Source organism: Oncorhynchus mykiss, chromosome Y (assembly GCF_013265735.2).
Source record: "Oncorhynchus mykiss isolate Arlee chromosome Y, USDA_OmykA_1.1, whole genome shotgun sequence".
Classification (NCBI taxonomy): Eukaryota; Metazoa; Chordata; class Actinopteri; order Salmoniformes; family Salmonidae; genus Oncorhynchus; species Oncorhynchus mykiss.
In genome coordinates this window covers 34,039,554-34,064,180 of record NC_048593.1, presented here as the reverse complement: position 1 = coordinate 34,064,180, position 24,627 = coordinate 34,039,554, and the positions used below count along the sequence as shown (strand labels likewise).

Sequence of the window (24,627 nt, the reverse complement as noted above, 5' to 3'; positions counted from 1 at the left end):
CGGGGAACAGACAGAATGTGAGGGTTTGGGGATGGGGAACAGACGACAGAATGTGAGGGCTTGGGGACGGGGAACAGACAGAATGTGAGGTCTTGGGGACGGGGAACAGATGACAGAATGTGAGGTCTTGGGGACGGGGAACAGACAGAATGTGAGGTTCTTGGGGACGGGGAACAGACAGAATGTGAGGTTCTTGGGGACGGGGAACAGACAGAATGTGAGGTTCTTGGGGACGGGGAACAGACGACAGAATGTGAGGTTCTTGGGGACAGGGAACAGACGACAGAATGTGAGGTTCTTGGGGACAGGGAACAGACGACAGAATGTGAGGTTCTTGGGGACGGGGAACAGATGACAGAATGAGAGCTCCTTTCTCCATCCTTTCAAGCCACACACACATCCACAGTGCTCTCATATAAAAGCACATTTTTTACAGGCGGGGGGCGGGGGGTGAAATGAGAGCTGAGATTTTGCTGAGGGGTCCTTCATTGCTCTGAGGCTGTGTGAAGATCCCATTCTCAGCTCCACTCTGCCTGGCTGCTACAATTACTGTGAAGAATTCAAATCCATCAAGGCAGCTTCAGGAAAATGTGTCCTTTTCAGATTGTTATTAGATTGTTTATGCAATAGTTATCTGGGCACTCCATGTGGCGACTCCATAAAGTACTCTGAATACATTAAAATAGTGAAATGGCACATATCAAAACAGAACCCTGGAGCGTGTTGAAAAAACCCCCCATTTACTCTATGGCAAAAGGCAAATTTCTTGCTTGCCAAGCGCATTCAACAACTGTCCTTGAATTTATGTGATATTTCATGTCTGTTTGCTAGAGCCTGGAATTGGAATCACCATGCACATTCCTCCATGTCTGTGTTTTCAAAATACAGCCTGGCAGCCTGGATCAATTTAGTTATCTCCCCCCTCCCATTCTCTTAATATGTACAGTACATATCTGGAACTGCCACTCCCCCCCCCCCCTCCTCCTCTTAATATATACAGTACATATCTGGAACTGCCACTCCCCCCCCCCCTCCCATTCTCTTAATATATACAGTACATATCTGGAACTGCCCCCCCCCCCCCCCTCCCATTCTCTTAATATATACAGTACATATCTGGAACTGCCACTCCCCCCCCCCCCCCCCCCCCCTCCCATTCTCTTAATATATACAGTACATATCTGGAACTGCCACTCCCACTCCCCCCCCCCCCTCCCATTCTCTTAATATATACAGTACATATCTGGAACTGCCACTCCCACTCCCCCCCCTCCCATTCTCTTAATATATACAGTACATATCTGGAACTGCCCCCCCCCCCCTCCTCCCATTCTCTTAATATATACAGTACATATCTGGAACTGCCACTCCCCCCCCCCCCCCCCCCCCTCCTCCCATTCTCTTAATATATACAGTACATATCTGGAACTGCCACTCCCACTCCCCCCCCCCCTCCCATTCTCTTAATATATACAGTACATATCTGGAACTGCCACTCCCACTCCCCCCCCTCCCCCCCTCCCATTCTCTTAATATATACAGTACATATCTGGAACTGCCACTCCCACTCCCCCCCCCCCCCTCCCATTCTCTTAATATATACAGTACATATCTGGAACTGCCACTCCCACTCCCCCCACCCCCCCTCCCATTCTCTTAATGTATACAGTACATATCTGGAACTGCCACTCCCCCCCCCCCTCCTCTTAATATATACAGTACATATCTGGAACTGCCACTCCCCCTCCTCTTAATATATACAGTACATATCTGGAACTGCCACTCCCCCCCCCCCCCCCCCTCCCATTCTCTTAATATATACAGTACATATCTGGAACTGCCACTCCCCCTCCCCCCCCCTCCCATTCTCTTAATGTATACAGTACATATCTGGAACTGCCACTCCCACTCCCCCCCCCCCTCCCATTCTCTTAATATATACAGTACATATCTGGAACTGCCACTCCCACTCCCCCCACCCCCCCTCCCATTCTCTTAATGTATACAGTACATATCTGGAACTGCCACTCCCCCCCCCCCCCCCCCCCCCTCCTCCCATTCTCTTAATATATACAGTACATATCTGGAACTGCCACTCCCCCACCCCCCTCCCATTCTCTTAATGTATACAGTACATATCTGGAACTGCCACTCCCACTTCCCCCCCCCTCCCATTCTCTTAATATATACAGTACATATCTGGAACTGCCACTCCCACCCCCACCCATCATCTCCTTTTCAAAGAGTCCTTCCCCATGCCTTACCTGGTGGGTAGCGTTCCATGACAGGTTGGTTGTCCACCTGGAGGGTGGCGTTGCCACCGCTGCGTGTGAAGCGCACAACATGGTACTTGCCATCGCTAACTATGACAGCCGGCTCGCCAATGGTGATGTCATCTGTCCCCACGTTGAAGATCACATCGATCTTTCCTTGTTCCTGGGGATGGAAGAAACAGAAAGGGTGTCTGAAGGGAAAGGACAAGTGAGATATTCACAAATCTAAAAATGCTTGGACAATAGTGGCAGCTGCTATACCACTGGTGAGTAAGACATTGCCATAGTTTGTATTGTTACAGTGCTGCAGGGGTGGAAGTACCCTTGGTTGAGCAGGTCAGAGTTATCCTCCGTGAAATATGCAGTATGTTGGACTAGTACGCCTCCATCGGTTTCCATTCACCACCTGCCTCCCTCTGCGGTCTGCAGCCCAGCTCAGGGTCCCTCAAATTGATCACTGTTGACTTGACCTTGCTGTTTCTCTTCTACCTGACCTGACACATTCCTTTCACTGAATCTTCTCTCACAGCTAGAACCTCCATCACAGGTCAGAGTTACTTCCTCTGGCTGTCTCTGGGTGGCGCTGCTAGGAAACTGGGCTGGGGAGCAAAACACATTGTGTGTGGGCACTGCGACGACCGGGCGGGGCAGGTCTGAAGACCCTGTGATCAGACCACAAGGTCACAGTCATAGAGATCCTATTGTAATTCTTAATTCTATGGTCACAGTGCTAATGTGGCAGTGTGAGAGCACTAAAGACTAGATCATCTGTCCGACAGCTTCAACATTATCCCAGCCCAGCCTGTAAGATGACTCTCACATCATGCTACTCACAACATAAAAATGTTCCATGCTTGAAATGTCCACTTCTTAAACATGATACTAAAATGGAAGGCTTTCAGAGATTCACTCAACGATCAGTTGGTACTGTCAGTAATATGGTAAGTGTTATCTTGTCTCCATGACTTGGGAATTGATCCCACGTGACCATTTGATGAGCAGATCAGAAACCATCAGGCATGATAAGGGGTTGATCCATCAGTATATAGACATCTGACAGGGGGAAAACTGACAAGAGGTGTCAGTCACCGATGATGAGAGAATATGGGCCATCTCACCTCAACCACTTCAGTCTGAGTCCCAGGAGAAATCAGAAAACAGCTAGAGGATGATACTATGTAATAACCTGTAGTGTGATGATGGTTACCTGTTATCAGTTATCTGTTAACTAGTTAAAATATTGTCTAGTTATTTGACTACTTTTCTTTTTAATTAACACTAAGTGGTATGAAGGTAACATCAATCCCAACCAGTGCCACTCCCATCACATCAGTGTTGTGAACTGACAGAACCTTTGGGTGACCCCACCACAGCCACCACCCATACCACCCAGTGTCCTCCTGCTCCTCTGCCTTCTCCCCTTGGTAACCCCCAACAGTTTAATGGAGATTTCCCTGGAGATAGCAGTTCAGTTAGGGGTCAAGAGCAAGCTCCTCAGTCTGCATTCCTCACATTAAGCACTGTGATTCTTCCTGAACCCACAGAGCAGTGGGGGAAAGGAACCAAAGCCCAGTGTTGCCTGACAAGAAGAGCCCCTCCTGAGCACCATACATTTCTCATGCGGAAAGATCCCCTTTGTGTGATGTTCAATGACCCCATCAGTTCTTTTCATGGAGATTCAGGGTGACATTTCCCCTTGTGCAGCAGGGACCTGGGCTGGATGGTGGGGGCTGGAGGCTAGGGCTGGGGCTGACCTGACCCATCCCTCTCACCGCATCTTCTCTCACAGCTGGAACCTCCAACACAGATCAGAGTTACTTCCTCCGGCTGCCTGTGGGGTGTGTATAGGCTGCATGGGAGGGCAGAAAGGAGAGGACATGTTCTTCTCGATTATTTACTGCCCTCCGGTTCACCCCTGCGGTGCCTCAAAATAGCTTGCCTGTACCAGTCAAAGGCATGCCCCTGTACGCTGTGTGTAAAGCACAGGCTCAGGGTGTCTCCCACTCTTAGGCCATGGCCACGGTCACTGGCCCAGCTGCTCAGTGTGCGCTACTGTCCCCTCACCACTACCTGCGTTCTGTTCCTCTAATGTGCCATGCTGTTGCTAACACCTGTGTGCTCAGCCTGCTCCCAGCACACTTTAGTTCACATGTCAGGTGTGGCGGGGGGGAATGCAACTTTGCAACTATTTAAAATGTAGGCACCGTGTTATTTATCATTGTGTCTGGGGAAAATGGCTAAGAATAACAGCAAAGGGGACATGTTGAGCTGTTGATGTGTGCTCACGTAACCACCCAAGGAGGAGAGCCCTGGATCTTGTTCTGTTGAGCAGAAACCCCCACTACGGTTGATTGACAGTCAGAGTCTCACTGTAGAAACCGTTTCCTTCGCCCACACCTCTGTCCCTGACAGTGACCCCCCCCCAGCAGTGTGTGGGTGGTACATTTAGAGGATCATAGCAATGTTCGCGTGTTCCTGTCTTTAGTGTGTTTGTTTGAGCGTAGGAGGGACTATGTCTTAATATGTGACTTGTTTCAGGAAACTAGGCTTATGTTGAGAATCACTACTTCACAGGAGAGGCATTTGAACGTTAACTTTTTATTTGTATCAAAATGCGTTTGACACAAACGTGTATGCCATCTGTAAATATGAATACAATTGTTAAATTACGAGCCTAGTTGGTTTAGCCACGGAAAAGGACAGGAACCTTCCTGCTAGCCACGATTGGCTGATATAATGGATGGGTTGGACATGCTGAGAGATGGTCTGCCATGTAGCTTCTGTCTATAACATGAACTACTCAGTATGTGTAGGTAATCCTTTCTAATGCTGCTTTTTTGAAATATATAACGTAGTGGAACTGAAAAAGTGTTGTTCTCCACCTTCTGGAGGACCGAGTTTTGAAATCAGTGGAATGCCCAGTTGAATTAGAGTATGATTACTAAGGAGATGGAGAAAATTCTGCCGTTTGATTGCAAATATGCTGGTGGAGTCGAAAAGAGAACACACAGAAGGCTGTTGTATAAAATACCTGTCTCTGGATTACATCTTCAAACTAAGGCAACCATGGCATCCGTGACAGAGAGGGAGAAGCGTCCATCCATATATACGGGTAAGATAGTCCAGCTAGCTACATTTTCAGATATTATACGTTTCTAATTTTGTCAGAAAGTTATTTTCATTTCAAGTTAAAGTGTACTGTCAGCTAGCTAGTTAACATTAGCTGTCTGGCTCGCTAGCTAACGTTACGTGTATGATCTGTGTAGTAACATTATTCGTATCTCAGAGCCATTTGCATTCCTAGTTATAGCCTAATGATAGATAGCTAGCTAACATTGAACATGGTTGGTTAGCTACCTGCAGATTCATGCAGGATAGTAAGGTTATGAGTTGGAGTTATGGCTCATTGTTTAGCTAGCTAGTTACATGTCTAACCAAAATACTCTCTGCAAGTAACAAGTAACACTTCTGTATCCTGTGCATGTGACAAATCAACTTTGATTTTATTTGATATAGTATGTATTTACCAGAGACGGTAATGTGAAGAGCATGACCTACACTAAAGTCAAATGAGGATATAACGTTAGGCCAACGAGACAGTGTCCAAGTTCTAAAATTTTCTGGTAGAATGCCCTGCTTCTATTTCGTCAGACTCACAACTTCTGTAATTGGTTCGCCATTAACTTGTAAATAATTATCTTGTTGTGAATTAATTTTCTTGTAATAAATAAGACAAATTAGCTAAAGTGAAGATGTTGTCAGCTATATGATATGGTCATTATTTGAACTGGCTATCCAGCGAACTTAACATTAGCTATTTAGCGAACAATCTAGAAACGACCCGAAACATTGTTTAGAAAGTTGCTTTTAGTTGCCTGGTTTGCTATATTGACATATAATAAAATTATTTTTAAACGGTGTTACACCAGTTATGCTATTTTGCATCACCAGGCTGCTGATGTCATCCAGCCTGTAGTTTTTGTGTTTAAACTTTTTCTTAACGACAATGACAAGTTTGATGTCGGACGACAATAGAATGTTCATGATGTCACTGCGACAACTGTCGATAGACGTAGTATAAACCAGCATCTAGTCTTGAAATCTTTGGTTGTTTAGTACATGGCCTCATGTGAATCCTTAAAGACATGGGTGGGGCTAAGGCTTAAGAGGGTGGGAACGATGCTGAATAGGTGTAGACAAAGAAGAGTTCTCCAGTAGGCTTACCAAAACATTCAAAGACCATTTTCTCAAAAGTGAGGTTACAAGTTTATCAACTTTCAAAGCAGAATTACTTTCCCATTGTTCCTCAACTGTAGTGTTTGATATACCATTTCTAGCTCTGATTCCAATGTAAAAAAAACACAATTTTATATGTTGCTACATAAGACAGAATCAAGCTGGTTGATCACATATGTGATGTGAGCATCATGTTGCACACTGCACTCCACACCCCCATCCCATCAAAGTACTGTAGACTGGACCATGCCATGTTCTTAGAAAGAGGAGCGGGAGGATATGAACCCAGCCTACTGATGCATTTCCAACAGCCAGGGGAACTCTCTGGTCTAATCTGGTCTGGAGGTACAGTGCCTTCCTACCAGTCCCAGCACATTGGTGGGCTGCTGCAAGGCAAAGAAAAAGGCCTGTGGTCTCTTCAAATTGTGGTCATTGTGAATATTGCAGTGACTTGAGTTTCCCATGGCCTCAGGAGCTGAGGGCTGCAGCTAGCTGGGGACACAACTGCTCCTCCCTCCTGACAGCTGGATAATCACATTCAGATGAGTGAACAGAGAGATAAACCTCTTAGATGTAAGTCTTCCCAGCAACCCTCACATGCTAATGCACTCACATACCATATACATTATACAATATTATATTTGCCACAGTGAAGACTCAGAAAACGTCTTGAGATGGATAGGAAATGGAGTTCCAGTACAAGTCAAAACCAAGCTTAATATGTCATATGTACAGGATACAGCGTAAACTAATACCTGACAATTGGGTAAAATCCTAAATGAAGGTCTGCATGCATATTGGAAATTAATATATGATAACTCAAAACCATTTAACTAGCTTCGGTTTTAAACAAGTCATTCTATATGACCCTGGTCTCAATGGTGACTCCCTGCTTAATTAAATAAAAGTACAATTAAAATAAACATTAGAGAAACAACCATGCTGAGACATAAGAGATATTTCAGCAGAAATATTTCCCTGGAATAGTACAGTAAGCATGTCCCAAAAAGAGCCGTTAAACATCAGACAGGATATGGGTGGATCATCAGGATGTTGAACCCCCCCCCCCCCCCCCCCCCCTAGCAACATTGTCTTATTTGGTTTATTGAGGCGCTTGAAAGTCACCTTTTCTTATTCCCTCTTTGACAATCCCCTGTGCACAGCATTGCTATTTTGCAGTCTCACCCACGGTTAAATTCTCATTCCACTTGGGGCATGCCATGTAGAATTCATAAAGCAGCCATGGGGCTCTCTGGACCTAAGTCAGCCCAGCTAGCCCCTACTCTCTGGGCAGGACAGTCATAAATCAGGAAAGGATTTGAACAGGCCCATCTGATCACATACAACATGCCTGTTCTCTCTCTCTCTCGCTCTGCTGGCTCAATAGCACCACCCAGTCAACATGCTCCACAACACCTGCTTGACAGCTAACTTAGGGCAGCATTTTTCCTTGTTCTGGTGAATTAAGACTAGGTCTTTCATGGTCAGTTTTGTTCAGATTCTCCTGTCTGCATATGCTTTGGTAATAACAAGGTCCGACAGGTTCTGTCAGGAGAGGCCATTGTTAGCCTCCCACCCTGCTGTTGTGACAAGAACATTGTGGGGGTATTTCCCAGGCATCTGGCCACCCACCGTTTGGAACATACAGACCCACTGACTGAACCACTCTGTCTGGGTGCAGCTGCCTGTACCCACATGCATCTACTCTTCAGTTCCATGGCACACACAGTACAGATGGCCTATGGCCTTGTCGTAACATTTGGGCCAGATTTCAAACAGGGTTTGAAAAAGATGCAACAAAGTGCCCGTGGAAAGCCCTCACTCTGTCCCTCAGAAACTTCTCCCAGTGCCTGCCAGCTGAAAATCTTTGCCAGTGTGCATGTGTAGGCTACCTGTCCCTGCCCTTTTCAAAGCATAGACCGGTGTAGCCTACTGACGTTACAAGCGTGATTCAGAAATTAGGGTGCGATATATATTTGCAGAAGAAAGGATGAACTTTTTCAATGCTAGTTAAGGATGCTATAGTTATAACATTTCCCATTGGATTTATTAACTCCAAAAAGGTAAGACATGTTTTTATTTAAATTCTGGTGCCACTCTGCACACACAAGCTTGTTAGCTAAGTAGCTAGCTCGCTCTGGTCCAACATAAGCCAACCCTCAGAATTTCAAAGACATTTAAAGTTTCTTCATAAAAGCCGTTCCTCCGTAGGGGTAATTCTGTGGGTACAATTCAGATAATGCAAGTCATAACAAGATGCCCAGCGCTTCAAGCCAAGCCTCCTCCACCACTCTCTCTTGCACTCTCAAAATTTCAGTTGCATCTCTCACCGTACACTTGTCTGTCCAATCGATATAGCTTCATAGCAAGTTGTTCTATTGACACTGATTGGTGAAGTAATTTAATGTTGAGCTAAATGTACAAAATTAAATTGAATTCAGAAGTTTAAAAAGGAACAGAATGGAACGCTATAAACCATAACTTTTTGGGGGTTCTAACCATTTCCAAACTTTATTTTGCTGGTTGGAACAGTGGAAAGGAACGAAAAACAAGATGGTTCTACTCAGAACTAAATGACTGGAAAATAATTTAGGTTCCAACTCCTGGTATCAAAGGATAAAGTAGAGTAGTCACAGTTTCATTAAAAGCCAAAACACTAAACATTTAAAATACTTTGGAATACAAAGGGAGGCAGGTGGTCTAAATGTTATTATTCTTTCCAATTAATAAAGGAGTAAGAAGTTGGAGAGCGATGAATGAATAATGACTTGGTTACAAGGTTCCTGCTGAGATAACACTGTGAGACAAGGATCTATGTGGCATAAGCTGGAGAGGCCAGCCTCTCTAAACATGCTGACTGTCTGATGCCACCCCATAGGGCCTCTCTGCCAAGGCTCTGCTCCCCTAAGACACTGTCCTGTTACAACCTGCTCTTCAGAACCACACGTGACATCAGGGCTGCTCTGTGATTGGACTGCAGGGAACAGAGTATCCCTTCCTAGAGAACAATAGTCTGCTGTTTCCCTTTTCTCCTCACCACTCTAAAGGGACTGTATCTGTGCACTTTGAACCAGGAAATGGATGTGTATATAAATAAAAGACAGAGATAGCTGACATAGGTGATATGGATATATGACAGCTGAGACAGGTGATATGTGACCCGATTCAGGAAACTAGGCATATGTCGCAAGTCTCGACTTCACAGGAGAGCTGTTTGAACGGAAAAAAATATTTGAGGAATCAAAACGCGTTTTTTGGCAGAAATACCTTCTTGAACATGTGAACTACCATGTGCCTTAATATCAAACTTGTATGCCATCTGTAAATATGAATACAATTGTTAAATTACAAGCCCAGTTGGTTTAGCAACAGAAAAAGGGTGCAACCTTCCCCGCTAGCCATGATTGGCTGAGATAAGGAGTGGGCTAGACATGCTGAGAGATGAGTTTGGATTGGTCTGCCATATAGCACGTGTCTGTCTATTGGAGCTGGTCAGTATGTCTAGGTAATTATGTCAAACTTGGCTTTTTTTATAGTGTAGTAAAACTGCATAAACCTAATGTCAAGTTAAAGTGTACTGTTAGCTAGCTAACGTTGTGTGTATGCTCTCCACTTTCTGGAGGACCGAGTTTTGAAATCAGTGGAATTCGAGTATGATAGCTCAGTAGATGGAAAAAACACCAGTCTGGATTACATCAAACCAAAGGCAGCCATGCATGGCATTGGACAGGAGATGCGTCCAACCATGATGTATACTGGTAAGATAGTCTAGCTAGCTACATTTTCAGATATTACACGTTTCTAATTTGGACAGAAAGTGGTTTCATTTCAAGTGTACTGTTAGCTAGCTAACGTTAGCAGGCTGGGTCGCTAGCTAACATTATGTGTATGATCTTATTCTTCGTATTTCAGACACATTTCCTTGACTAGTTATAGCCATAGAACCTGGTTGGTTAGCTACCTGCAGATTCATGCAGGGTAGTAACGTCATGAGTTGTGATTATGGTCCATTGTTTAGCTAGCTAGCTAGCTACATGTCTTAACAAAATACTCCACTCTATTTTTGAGTATTTTCATTTCAAGTTAGTGTACTGTTAAATAGCTATCTAGCACAATTTCTTAACAAAAGACTCTCGTCTTAGTGTGCCAGAGCGCAGAATAACTGATGCATTTTTGAACGCTCAACACCCGTTGAATATGTCCGTGTCAGTAAGCGGTGGCAACAAAGCGTAATTCAGTTGTTGCCAGCTGCACTGTGACAGTCACCAACGCTCTGGATAACATGACAACTGCCTAACCAGCTCTGATAGAGGGAGTAAAATGGTCAGAGTGGGGGGGTTCTCTCATTATGTGTCTGGAAGTAGCTAGCCAAATTTAGCCAGTTAGCTTGGGTGCTTGACTGTCGTTGTGAGGTCAGAGCTTTCGGAACAACACTACTTATTGGCCAGAGAGTCCAGTGTGCATTCTGAATGCAAAACACAGACAATCTGACAGTGCAGTTGCAGTCACCAACTCTCTGGATAACATACTGTAAAAACCTAACCAGCTCTGCTAGGGCGAGTAATGTTCAGTGAGCTGTTCTCTCTCTCTCTTAGAAGTCTGGAATTAGCTGGCAAGTTAGTACAGAACGCACAGATCAATCCTAAAAGAGATGGGTGGGGCAATGGGTGTGAGAGATGGGTGTGAACAATGCTGAATGGGTGTAGACAAAGAAGGGCTCTCTTATAGTAGGACCAAAACATTGAAAGACGGTTTTCTCAAAAGTGAGTTTACAAGTTGATCATCTTTCAAGCAGATTTACTTTCCCATTGTTTCCTCAAATGCAGTTTATGATATACCATTTTGTAGCTCTGAGTCTCTAATTCTATCCAATGTAAAAAAAGAATCCAGGTGGTGAGTCACATATGGAAATGTGATAGCTGAGACAGGCGATATGGATATGTGATAGCTGAGACAGGCGATATGGATATGTGATAGCTGAGACGGGCGACATGGATATGTGATAGCCGAGAGGGGCGACATGGATATGTGATAGCCGAGAGGGGCGACATGGATATGTGATAGCCGAGACGGGCGACATGGATATGTGATAGCTGAGACAGGCGATATGGATATGTGATAGCTGAGACAGGCGATATGGATATGTGATAGCTGAGACAGGCGATATGGATATGTGATAGCTGAGACGGGCGACATGGATATGTGATAGCCGAGAGGGGCGACATGGATATGTGATAGCCGAGAGGGGCGACATGGATATGTGATAGCCGAGACGGGCGACATGGATATGTGATAGCCGAGACGGGCGATATGGATATGTGATAGCTGAGACAGGTGATATGGATATGTGATAGCTGAGACAGGTGATATGGATATGTGATAGCTGAGACAGGTGATATGGATATGTGATAGCTGAGACGGGCGATATGGATATGTGATAGCTGAGACGGGTGATATGGATATGTGATAGCTGAGACAGGTGATATGGATATGTGATAGCTGAGACAGGTGATATGGATATGTGATAGCTGAGACGGGCGATATGGATATGTGATAGCTGAGACGGGTGATATGGATATGTGATAGCTGAGACAGGTGATATGGATATGTGATAGCTGAGACAGGTGATATGGATATGTGATAGCTGAGACAGGTGACATGGATATGTGATAGCTGAGACAGGTGATATGGATATGTGATAGCTGAGACAGGTGATATGGATATGTGATAGCTGAGACAGGTGATATGGATATGTGATAGCTGAGACAGGTGATATGGATATGTGATAGCTGAGACAGGTGATATGGATATGTGATAGCTGAGACGGGCGATATGGATATGTGATAGCTGAGACAGGTGATATGGATATGTGATAGCTGAGACAGGTGATATGGATATGTGATAGCTGAGACAGGTGATATGGATATGTGATAGCTGAGACAGGTGACATGGATATGTGATAGCTGAGACAGGTGATATGGATATGTGATAGCTGAGACAGGTGATATGGATATGTGATAGCTGAGACAGGTGATATGGATATGTGATAGCTGAGACGGGCGATATGGATATGTGATAGCTGAGACAGGTGACATGGATATGTGATAGCTGAGACGGGCGATATGGATATGTGATAGCCGAGACGGGCGACATGGATATGTGATAGCCGAGACGGGCGACATGGATATGTGATAGCCGAGACGGGCGACATGGATATGTGATAGCCGAGACGGGCGACATGGATACGTGATAGCTGAGACGGGCGACATGGATATGTGATAGCCGAGACGGGCGACATGGATATGTGATAGCCGAGACGGGCGATATGGATATGTGATAGAAGGAATAGCTCATGGTTAAGGCATTGCTATTTCCACCTTCCATGTGCGAAGACTAAAGTGCATCTATTTTCACATTCTTTTTTAAGCTCTGAGGACACAAGGGAATGCAGGGTGCACTCTAAAGCCAGCTAACGCATACAAACAAAAACATAGAATTTCCATTCAAAAGAGGAGAAGAGCAGAAATAGAGATTGCAACCACAGGTGTACTTACATCCATATATCTTGTTGAACATAGCAGAAACCCCGACAATATTGATCTGCTTTTCCCGGCATCATGATGACTCAATAAATCATCTCTCTTTAAAAAAAATGTAAGACAAAGTTTTGGTATTTTTCCTCATTTTCAACAGTTTGTGGGTCTCCTTCTCTTCTAGAAACCAACACAAAGCATACACAGCTAACGCATATTATGGAGCATGTAAAGAAAGACAGGGCCATTCAGTGGTGCGGTTGAAAATGGAAAGTTATGGGTGGTAAGAGACCCACCCTCCAGAGAGCAATTAGGAGAGTATGCAGCAGACGGTGAGAAAAAGCTAAAAGGTCCAATTGCACAGAAACAGGCCACACAATTAGTGTCAATTGAATAGAACATCAGGAAATGGGTCTATTTTGGTAGCGTTGTGTGTCTCATCTTTCAGCAACGTGCATCTTAGCAACATAAGCAGTCTAGTTTCGACCAATTTTAGAGGCTAGAAAGAATATAATGGGATTTGAAAATGTGAATTAAGCAAGGAAAACATAAATGAGGGATGAGAATTTAAAATGGTGGAGATCTGCAAATCAAATCTCTTGAATAGCAACAGGCAACAATGACTGTCACTCCAGGATAACACAATCAAGCTGCACTCAATAAAGGTAGCATAACTGGACAATCAAGTGTTGTAACAGAATAAAAGAGCAAGACTTCCTTTATGGAAGGAGCACCATCTTTCAAGAACAGGTGTGGTTATTACACCATGCACCGCCTTGTCACAGATCCCCCTTTGCTTTTAATCACATTTGTCCTGGGGAAACACACTGCTAAAAAGCTGATTTCCCAGAGGAGGGACACTGCCGCTGGCAGCTGCTCACCAGTCACAGACATAGTAGCAGAAACAGTCAGATATGGACAGGAGGCTCAGTGTTGAAACAGCACCCTGCATTCACCAATCTGCCTCACTAACAAGTTTATTTGGAACTCGCACATGGCCGAGAGGCCTGTTTGAAGTTCCACTAATCGTCTTTTCAGGTAAATTGTGTTGACCATATACAACAACTGACAACTCAGAAAAAACAAAGAGATACAGCACTCACAGCTCAGCCAGCATTTAGTCCATCCAGCACCATGGACAGCGTTAACACAACCAGGGCCGGATATAGAATTCATAGCCCCCTCCCCCACTCCCTCTTCAATTTACTGTTGAAGAAAAATATCCTTTATAATAAAACCATAATAACATTTGCGATGTGGCATAGGCAACAGTTGAGCAGAGGCATTTTTAGAATTTCCAAACATGGAGAACATTTGTTAACTGGGTCCAGAACAAATTTGGCCTTTTAAAAATGCATTTCATGAAATTCTACAGCATTTACATGATAGAAGACATTATTAGCTGAATCTTTTTTAACATCACATAAATGATCGAAAGGAGTGTCTAGTCTAACACTGACAAACTGAGATCAATCTTGTCTTGAATTCGAACAAACAATACCCCAGGCCAATGAAGCGACACACATATTGTATAATATTAGGAGGATATATATACAGTATATACAGTTGAAGTCGGAAGTTTACATACATCTGAGCCAAATACATTTAAACTCAGTTTTTCACAATTCCTGACATAAAATCTTAGTAAAAATTCCCTTTTTTAGGTCAGTTAGGATCATCACTTTATTTTAAGAATGTGAAATGTCAGAATAATAGTAGAGAGCATGATACATTTAAACTTTTATTTCTTTCATCACATCCCCAGTGGGTCAGAAGTTTACATACACTCAATTAGTATTTGGTAGTATTGCCTTTAAATAGTTTAACTTGGGTCAAACGTTTCGGGTAGCCTTCCACAAGCGTCCCACAATAAGTTGGGTGAATTTTGGCCCATTCTTCCTGACAGAGCTTGTGTAACTGAGTCAGGTTTGTAGGCCTTCTTGCTCGCACACACTTTTTCAGTTCTGCCCACAAATTTTCTATAGGATTGAGGTCAGGGCTTTGTGATGGCCACTCCAATACCCTGAATTTGTTGTCCTTAAGTTATTTTGCCACAACTTTGGAAGTATGCTTGGGGTCATTGTCCATTTGTAAGACCCATTTGCGACAAAGCTTTAACTTCCTGACTGATGTCTTGAGATGTTGCTTCAATATATCCACATAATTTTCCTGCCTCATGATGCCATCTATTTTGTGAAGTGAACCAGTCCCTCCTGCAGCAAAGCACCCCACAACATGATGCTGCCACCCCCGTGCTTCATGGTTGGGATGGTGTTCTTCAGCTTGCAAGCATCCCCCTTTTCCCTCCAAATATAATAATGGTCATTATGGCCAAACAATTCTATTTTTGTTTCATCAGACCAGAGGACATTTCTCCAAAAAGTATGATCTTTCTCCCCATGTGCAGTTGCAAACCGTAGTCTGGCCTTTTTATGGCAGTTTTGGAGCAGTGGCTTCTTCCTTTTTGAGTGGCCTTTCAGGTTGTCGATATAGGACTCATTTTACTGTGAATATAGATACTTATGTAACTGTATCTTCCAGCATCTTCACAAGATCCTTTGCTGTTGTTCTGAGATTGATTTGCACTTTTCACACCAAAGTACGTTCATCTCTAGGAGACAGAACGCGTCTCCTTCCTGAGCGGTATGACGGCTGCGTGGTCCCATGGTGTTTATACTTGTGTACTATTGTTTGTACAGATGAACGTGGTACCTTCAGACGTTTGGAAATTGCTCCCAAGGATGAACCAGACTTGTGGAGGTCTACAATTTTTTCTGAGGTCTTGGCTGATTTCTTTTGATTTTCCCATGATGTCAAGCAAAAGGCACTGAGTTTGAAGGTAGGCCTTGAAATACATCCACAGGTACACCTCCAATTGACTCAACTGATGTCAATTAGCCTATCAGAAGCTTCGAAAGTGATGACATCATTTTCTGGAAATTTCCAAGCTGTTTAAAGGCACGGTCAACTTAGTGTCTGTAAACTTCTGACCCACTGGAATTGTGATACAGTGAATTATAAGTGAAATAATCTGTCTGTAAACAATTGTTGGAAAAATGACTTGTGTCATGCACACAGTAGATGTCCTAACCGTTTTTCCCACGATTGTATTTTGAAATTTGCAAAAGGCAAACAGACAGCCACAACCAACCATAGAAATATAGTACATAGGCAGTTCCCATTCAGTTCCCTATGGACACTGTCATGACTGTCCTGTGAGGATCAGAATGGGTCAGATCAGACTGGTGGGGAGGGGACAGTAACCAGGCCTCTCTCTCTCCCACAGAGGGGAGATGGGGAGCTGCTGGATGGTCGACCGTTCACACCCGGTCGTAAATTACAAGAGAGGGAGACTCTCTATCTTGCTCTTTAGTATCAACCAAAGGAATGTCTTTGTGCATAGACAAAAACCCAAAACTCTCAAGTCCAAAAAGTGATAATAGAACAATATTTCTAACACAACAATGGGGGAAGTGGTCAGTTGGGAATTATGGAAAACAAATGTAATATTGTTTTTAATTTTGTGATGTTATTAAAAACTGTATGGACCCAATAAAGTAACTTGGAAAGGATACCCCCTTTATCTGTCAAGTTTTCATCGGACAAATTCTTTGCCACAAAATATATTCTGCCAATTGGCCTGGTTTACCACACGGAGCCCTGTTGATCCGTCTGCCGATGTAATAGCACAAGGGGGCCACAACAGACTTCCTTCCGTCGCGACGTCCCTCCAAGGCCCTTCTTTTGGCTTGCTATCCCCGGCCCACAAGCTGCCTGAAGCCACTCACTGGACTCATGATCACTCGGCTACGCATGCCTCTCACTAACGTCAATATTCCTTGTCCATTGCTGTTTTGGTTAGTATTTATTGCCTTATTTCACTGTAGAGGCTCTAGCCCTGCTCAATACGCCTCATTTAACACTTTAGTTCCACCTACCACACATGCGGTGACATCACCTGGTTTAAATGATATTTCTAGGGAAAATATCTCTTTCATTGTCACTCTATGCACAGGTTTACCCTCACTGTATCCACATCCTACCATACCTTTGTCTGTACATTATGCCTTGAATACAGTGCCTTGCGAAAGTATTCGGCCCCCTTGAACTTTGCAACCTTTTGCCACATTTCAGGCTTCAAACATAAAGATATAAAACTGTATTCTTTTGTGAAGAATCAACAACAAGTGGGACACAATCATGAAGTGGAACGACATTTATTGGATATTTCAAACTTTTTTAACAAATCAAAAACTGAAAAATTGGGCGTGCAAAATTATTCAGCCCCTTTAAGTTAATACTTTGTAGCGCCACCTTTTGCTGCGATTACAGCTGTAAGTCGCTTGAGGTATGTCTCTATCAGTTTTGAACATCGAGAGACTGAAATGTTTTCCCATTCCTCCTTGCAAAACAGCTCGAGCTCAGTGAGGTTGGATGGAGAGCATTTGTGAACAGCAGTTTTAAGTTCTTTCCACAGATTCTCGATTGGATTCAGGTCTGGACTTTGACTTGGCCATTCTAACACCTGGATATGTTTATTTTTGAACCATTCCATTGTAGATTTTGCTTTATGTTTTGGATCATTGTCTTGTTGGAAGACAAATCTTCGTCCCAGTCTCAGGTCTTTTGCAGACTCCGTCAGGTTTTCTTCCAGAATGGTCCTGTATTTGGCTCCATCCATCTTCCCATCAATTTTAACCATCTTCCCTGTCCCTGCTGAAGAAAAGCAGGCCCAAACCATGATGCTGCCACCACCATGTTTGACAGTGGGGATGGTGTGTTCAGCTGTGTTGCTTTTACCCCAAACATAACGTTTTGCATTGTTGCCAAAAAGTTCAATTTTGGTTTCATCTGACCAGAGCACCTTCTTCCACATGATTGGTGTGTCTCCCAGGTGGCTTGTGGCAAACTTTAAACGACACTTTTTATGGATATCTTTAAGAAATGGCTTTCTTCTTGCCACTCTTCCATAAAGGCCAGATTTGTGCAATATACGACTGATTGTTGTCCTATGGACAGAGTCTCCCACCTCAGCTGTAGATCTCTGCAGTTCCTCCAGAGTGATCATGGGCCTCTTGGCTGCATCTCTGATCAGTCTTCTCCTTGTATGAGCTGAAAGTTTAGAGGGACGGCCAGGTCTTGGTAGATTTGCAGTGATCTGATACTCCTTCCATTTCAATATTATCGCTTGCACAGTGCTCCTTGGGATGTTTAAAGCTTGGGAAATCTTTTTGTATCCAAATCCGGCTTTAAACTTCTTCACAACAGTATCTCGGACCTGCCTGGTGTGTTCCTTGTTCTTCATGATGCTCTCTGCGCTTTTAACGGACCTCTGAGACTATCACAGTGCAGGTGCATTTATACGGAGACATGATTACACACAGGTGGATTGTATTTATCATCATTAGTAATTTAGGTCAACATTGGATCATTCAGAGATCCTCACTGAACTTCTGGAGAGAGTTTGCTGCACTGAAAGTAAAGGGGCTGAATAATTCTGCACGCCCAATTTTTCAGTTTTTGATTTGTTAAAAAAGTTTGAAATATCCAATAAATGTCGTTCCACTTCATGATTGTGTCCCACTTGTTGTTGATTCTTCACAAAAAAATACACTTTTATATCTTTATGTTTGAAGCCTGAAATGTGGCAAAAGGTCGCAAAGTTCAAGGGGGCCGAATACTTTCGCAAGGGACTGTATATGAACAGACTAGACAACCAGTTATTTTAGCCTTTAGCCGTACCCTTATCCTCCTCCTCCTCTGTTCCTCTGGTGATGTGGAGGTTAATCCAGGCCCTGTAGTGCCTAGCGCTATCATTTGCTGACTTCTGTAACCGTAAAAGCCTTGGTTTCATGCATGTTAACATTAGAGGCCTCCTCCCTAAGTTTGTTTTATTCACTGCCCTAGCCCACTCCACCAACCCGGATGTCCTAGCCGTGTCTGAATACGACCACTCCTCATCACTATCAGAAGCTCACTAAAACACTTCAGCGAGCAGGCATTCATAATCGACATGGCCCAGGAATCCTGGAAGGATATTCAGTAGAGGATGCCTGGTAATTCTTTAAAAGTGCCCTCCTCGCCATCTTAAATAAGCATGCCCCTTTCAAAAAATGTAGAAGCAAGAACAGATATAGCCTTTGGTTCTCTCCAGACCTGACTGGCCTTGACCAGCGCAGAAACATCCTGTGGCGTTCTGCATTAGCACCGAATAGCCCCCGTGATATGCAACTTTTCAGGGAAGTCAGGAACAAATATACACAGGCAGTTAGGAAAGCTATGGCTAGCTTTTTCAAGCAGATATTTGCATCCTGTAGCACAAACTCAAAAAAGTTCTGGGACACTGTAAAGTCCATGGAGAATACGAGCACCTCCTCCCAGCTGCCCACTCCACTGAGGCTAGGAAACACTGTCACCACCGATAAATACACGATAATTGAGAATTTCAATAAGCATTTTTCTACGGCTGGCCATGCTTTCCACCTGGCTACCCCTACCCTGTTCAACAGCCCTGCACTCCCCACAGCAACTCGCCCAAGCCTCCCCATTTCTCCTTCACCCAAATCCAGATAGCTGATGTCCTTAAAGAACTGCAAAACCTGGACCCTTAAAAATCAGCCGGGCTAGACAATCTGGACCCTCTCTTTGGGTCCAGAAATTGTTGCAACCCCTATTACTAGCCTGTTCAACCTCTCTTTCATATCATCTGAGATTCCCAAAGATTGGAAAGCTTTCATCCCCCTCTTCAAAGGGGGAGACACTCCACACCCAAATTGCTACAGACCTATATCTATCCTACCCTGCCTTTCTAAGGTCTTCGAAAGCCAAGTCAACAAACAGGTTACCGACCATTTCGAATCCCACCGTACCTTCCTACCGCCATCGAGAAGAGACATTACTGTGCAGCCTTATTTGTCGACCTGGCCAAGGCTTTCGACTCTGTCAATCACCACATTCTTATTGCCAGACTCAACAGCCTGTGTTTCTCAAATGATTGCCTCGTCTGGTTCACCAACTACTTCTCTTGATAGAGTTCAGTGTGTCAAATCGGAGGGCCTATTGTCCGGACCTCTTGCAATCTCTATGGGGGTGCCACAGGGTTCAATTCTTGGGTCGACTCTCTTCTCTGTATACATCAATGATGTCGCTCTCGCTGTGGGTGATTCTCTGATCCACCTCTACGCAGACGACACCATTCTGTATACTTCTGGCCCCTCTTTGGACACTGTGTTATTAACCTCCAGACGAGCTTCAATGCCATACAAATCTCCTTCCGTGGCCTCCAACTGCTCTTAAATGCAATTAAAACTAAGTGAATGCTCTTTAACCGATCACTGTCCGCACCTGCCCGCCCATCCAGCATCACTACTCTGGACGGTTCTGACTTAGAATATGAGGACAACTACAAATACCTAGGTGTCTGGCTAGACTGTAAACTCTCCTTCCAGACTCACATTAAGCATCTCCAATCCAAAATTAAATCTAGAATCTGCTTCCTATTTCGCAATAACACTCATGCTGCCAAACATACTCTCGTAAAACTGACCATCCTACCGATCCTCGACTTCAGCGATGTCATCTATAAAACAGCCTCCAACACTCTACTCAACAAATTGGATGCAGTTTATCACAGTGTCATCCGTTTTGTCACCAACTCCCCATATATTACCCACCACTGCGACCTGTACGCTCTCGTTGGGTGGCCATCGGTTCATACTCGTCGCCAAACCCACTGGCTCCAAGTCATCTGCTAAGTCTCTGCTAGGTAAAGCCCCGCCTTATCTCAGCTCACTGGTCACCATAGCAGCATCCACACGTAGCACGCACTCCAGCAGGTATATCTCACTGGTCACCCCCAAAGCTAATTCCTCCTTTGGCCGCCTTTCCTTCCAGTTCTCTGCTGAAAATGACTGGAAGGAACTGCAAAAATCAATGAAGCTGGAGTCTTATATCTCCCTCTAGCTTTAAGCACCAGCTGTCAGAGCAGCTCACAGATCACTGCACCTGTACATAGCTCATCTGTAAACAGCCCATCCAACTACCTCATCCGCATACTGTATTTATTTATTTATCTTGCTCCTTGGCACCCCAGTATCTCTACTTGCACATTAATCTTCTGCACATCTACAATTCCAGTGTCTAATTGCTATACTGTAATTACTTCGCTACCATGGCCTATTTATTGCCTTACCTCCCTTATCTTACCTAATTTGCACTCACTGTAAATAGATTTTTCTTTTTTCTACTGTATTATTGACTGTATTCCATGTGTAACACTGTGTTGTTGTATGTGTCAAACTGCTGTGCTTTATCTTGGCCATGTCGCAGTTGTAAATGAGAACTTGGTCTCAACTAGCCTACCTGGTTAAATGAAGGTGAAATAAAAATAAATAAAAATGTTTTGCATAAAATATGAACAATGATGAAAGTATTTGTGTTAAGATAGAAATGTGATTTTAGTTTTCTAATGAGATAATAGTTTTTGATATCCTTTGCACATTAAGTAGCCACACCCCGAGTGAGGTCAGACAGCTTGTTAGCATCAATGAATGCCCCGTTTGACCAACAGTGCATAAAGGCTTGGTGATGAAATTAACATCAGACCAGGAAACGTGAGGCGAGAGCTACGTGTTTTAAATGGTTGGAACTCTGAACCTCAACACGAGGTGAAGTAATAAACTCACCTTCCTTTAGACCAGAGAGACGAAGAGCTGCAGCTCATGTCCATTGTGGTCCGAATCCTGAATACCAACAAGAGGAGGAAGAGGAGAGAAGCTCATCTCAGACAATCACTGGTACAGCTGAATAGCTGTCTTAAGTCAAAGCGAATTTAAGTGAGACTATCCTACTACGCTCATCACCAATGGGAACCCTTGACATGGCTGGTTATCTTCCAGAGTGAACAAGAGTAGAAGACGGAAAAAGGGTGACCCCTTTCGGACAATCAGAGCCATACAGCTGGAAGGCCAACAACTTGCCGAGAAGGCTTGGTTCCGCCCAAGATAAATAAATAATGAAGCCCCTTCCCCCCATCATACCTTGTCAGTCCACTAGGCTCCCTTTTCTCATGTAAGATCCAAGAATTTCTCATGTAAGATCCATGATTAATTTAACTGGGTAACAATTAAACATAGTTTGTGGATTAAATAAATAACAGTACTCAGATAAATGAATGTAAAGTCATAAAATAAAATAATAATAGGGGGCCCAAGAGGCAAAAAAGTAATACAAAATAATAAGAATTATTTTACAATTTATTTTTGCCTTTTTGCCTCTTGGGCGTAGCCCCTGACTCGCACACTTGACCAGTCAAATGTATAAATTATTATTTTTATTTTTATTTTTGTATTAATCAGTTACCCAATCAAGGCAGGACCCCCCCTACCACCTCTCCTTCCCCCATCTGACAACTAGCAGAGCAGCAGCAGGCTGTCTACACTCATTGAGAGCGAGCTCCTGAATCTTCCTGTGGTTGGTGGTTGCAATATATATATATATATTACATATATAATATACACTGAGTATACAAAACACTAAGGGCACCTGCTCTTTCCATGACATAAACTGACCAGGTGAATCCAGGTGAAAGCTCACTTGTTAAATCCACTTCACAGATTTGTGTCAAGAGCTGCAACGCTGCTGGGTTTTCACACTCAAAAGTTTCCCGTGTGTATCAAGAATGGTCCACCACCCAAAGGACATCAAGCTAACTTGACACAACTGTAAGAGGCATTGGAGTTAACATGGGCCAGCATCCCTGTGGAACACTTTCGACACCTTGTTGAGTCCATGCCCTGAAGAATTGAGGCTGTCGTGAGGGCAAAGGGGGGTGCAACTCAATATTAGGAAGGCATTCCGGTAAGCCCCTGCATTAATCGAGCCTTGAACATGACTCAGCCAGTGTAGCCAATTCAGCACCATGGACAGGGCAGATGACTCAGGGTACATACAGAGTGCTGGCTGCTGCCTGTGCATAAGGAAGCACCAGAGATGGAAGAGGAAGCGAGACATCCCACTCCCTCATTTTTTCTGGTTGATATACAGTCAATGAACTAGGTAGACCATACCCAGCTGCTATTGCATTTTTGTCAATGGGAGAGCCACCCAATAAGTTTACTTTTTTCCCCAATGATAAACGGGCTTCTTTTGAAGCACATGAAGAGAGGTCAGGCTCATTAGGGCATGGGGAAGGTGGGCCAGGGTTAGGGCAACATGGTGAACCAACTTGTGTGCATGACATGCACACAATAATGCCTTGACTCCGGGGCTCTCTAGCTCTCATCCATAGATACCAAGAATGTACAATCTTTCAACATTTTATATACAGCACAGCAGACAATGCAATTTCCCAATGCTATTATTTACGAATGAATCCAAAGCACTAGCCTTTATCACTGCATGCTAACTAAGTAGCATAATGGGCCACAGCTGGGGGGGAGGCTAATTTCATGTAAGTATTAATCAAGCAGACGGGTGGGTTCAGCTAATTACTCTAGGAAGGGTTCCAGCTCTTTACTTTCTCATCAGCCAAGCTTCTTTGTCTCTCCTCAAATGATGAAATAAAATGATCCTTTAGCTTGTCACTTAACTTTTTTTCTGCAAATCTCTTGTTAAAAGGGATTGTTTGAACATGTCCCTATGTCCAATAATCAGTCGCGACTCCCCTGCTTGCTAACGGCTAAACAGCTCGATCACACACCAGACAGCATCACATTATGTTCCATGCAAGAGGATTATGCCTCAGATCCAGGGGTAACAATACATATTTCAATTTGACACTTTATTACCCTCTAAATTTTTACAAATAAAGTCCTTCCATTTGCAGATGCAATGTTTTAGGGTAGATTGCCATAGTATATTTGACAGGTATTGAAACAGGTACACATTTTTTCTATCAGCTTTTCAGCAGGAAGTTGTCATCACGCCTAAATGGCCGTCAAACTCCTTTCATCCATCATGCTCATCCTGACAGAGAGGGCTCTTTCTGGGCCCAACTGCTGCTTCATTCCACATCCCCTCAGAGAGAAAGAGAGGGCCCGGGTGGTACCAGGTGGAGACTCTTTGCTCTGTAACTAACCAAAGCCTACTTTATGTCAGCAAATTAATCACCCAACCCTGTGCTGCGAATAATCAATACACTCATCACACACACTCAGAGGAGGCCTCCACTCAGACTGCCAGACACCAGTGCTGGCACACACATGCTAACACACGCCGGTGCACACACACACACACAGACACACAGACACACACACAGACACACACACACACACACACAGACACACACACACACACACACACACACACACACACACACACACACACACACACACACACACACACACAGACACAGACACAGACACAGACACACACACACACACACACACACACACACACACACACACACACACACACCCCTCCATCAGTGAGCAGCTCCTGCCTGAAGACCCTGTGGATCCAACCCTAGACTCCATGGCTTAGTGACTAATGGCTTACAATGGAGAAACCCGCCTCTGGCGCCTAAACTGCAGCAAGTTGAGTGCAGGACGAAAGACAAGACATGCTGCATATCATATATTCTGTTA

General features: G+C 44.0%; 1 protein-coding gene across 3 annotated transcripts in view; it reads right to left on the bottom strand.

Moving 5' to 3' along the window:
• The window catches only part of LOC110510124 (neurexin-2), a 243,230-nt gene that overhangs the window by 24,884 nt on the left and 193,719 nt on the right, over nucleotides 1-24,627 (bottom strand). For all 3 annotated transcript variants that reach the window (XM_036967308.1, XM_036967309.1, XM_021591470.2), the window contains one exon: nucleotides 2,265-2,436. In XM_036967308.1, the coding sequence (XP_036823203.1) occupies nucleotides 2,265-2,436 (172 nt within the window). The remainder of the gene's footprint in view (nucleotides 1-2,264; nucleotides 2,437-24,627) is intronic.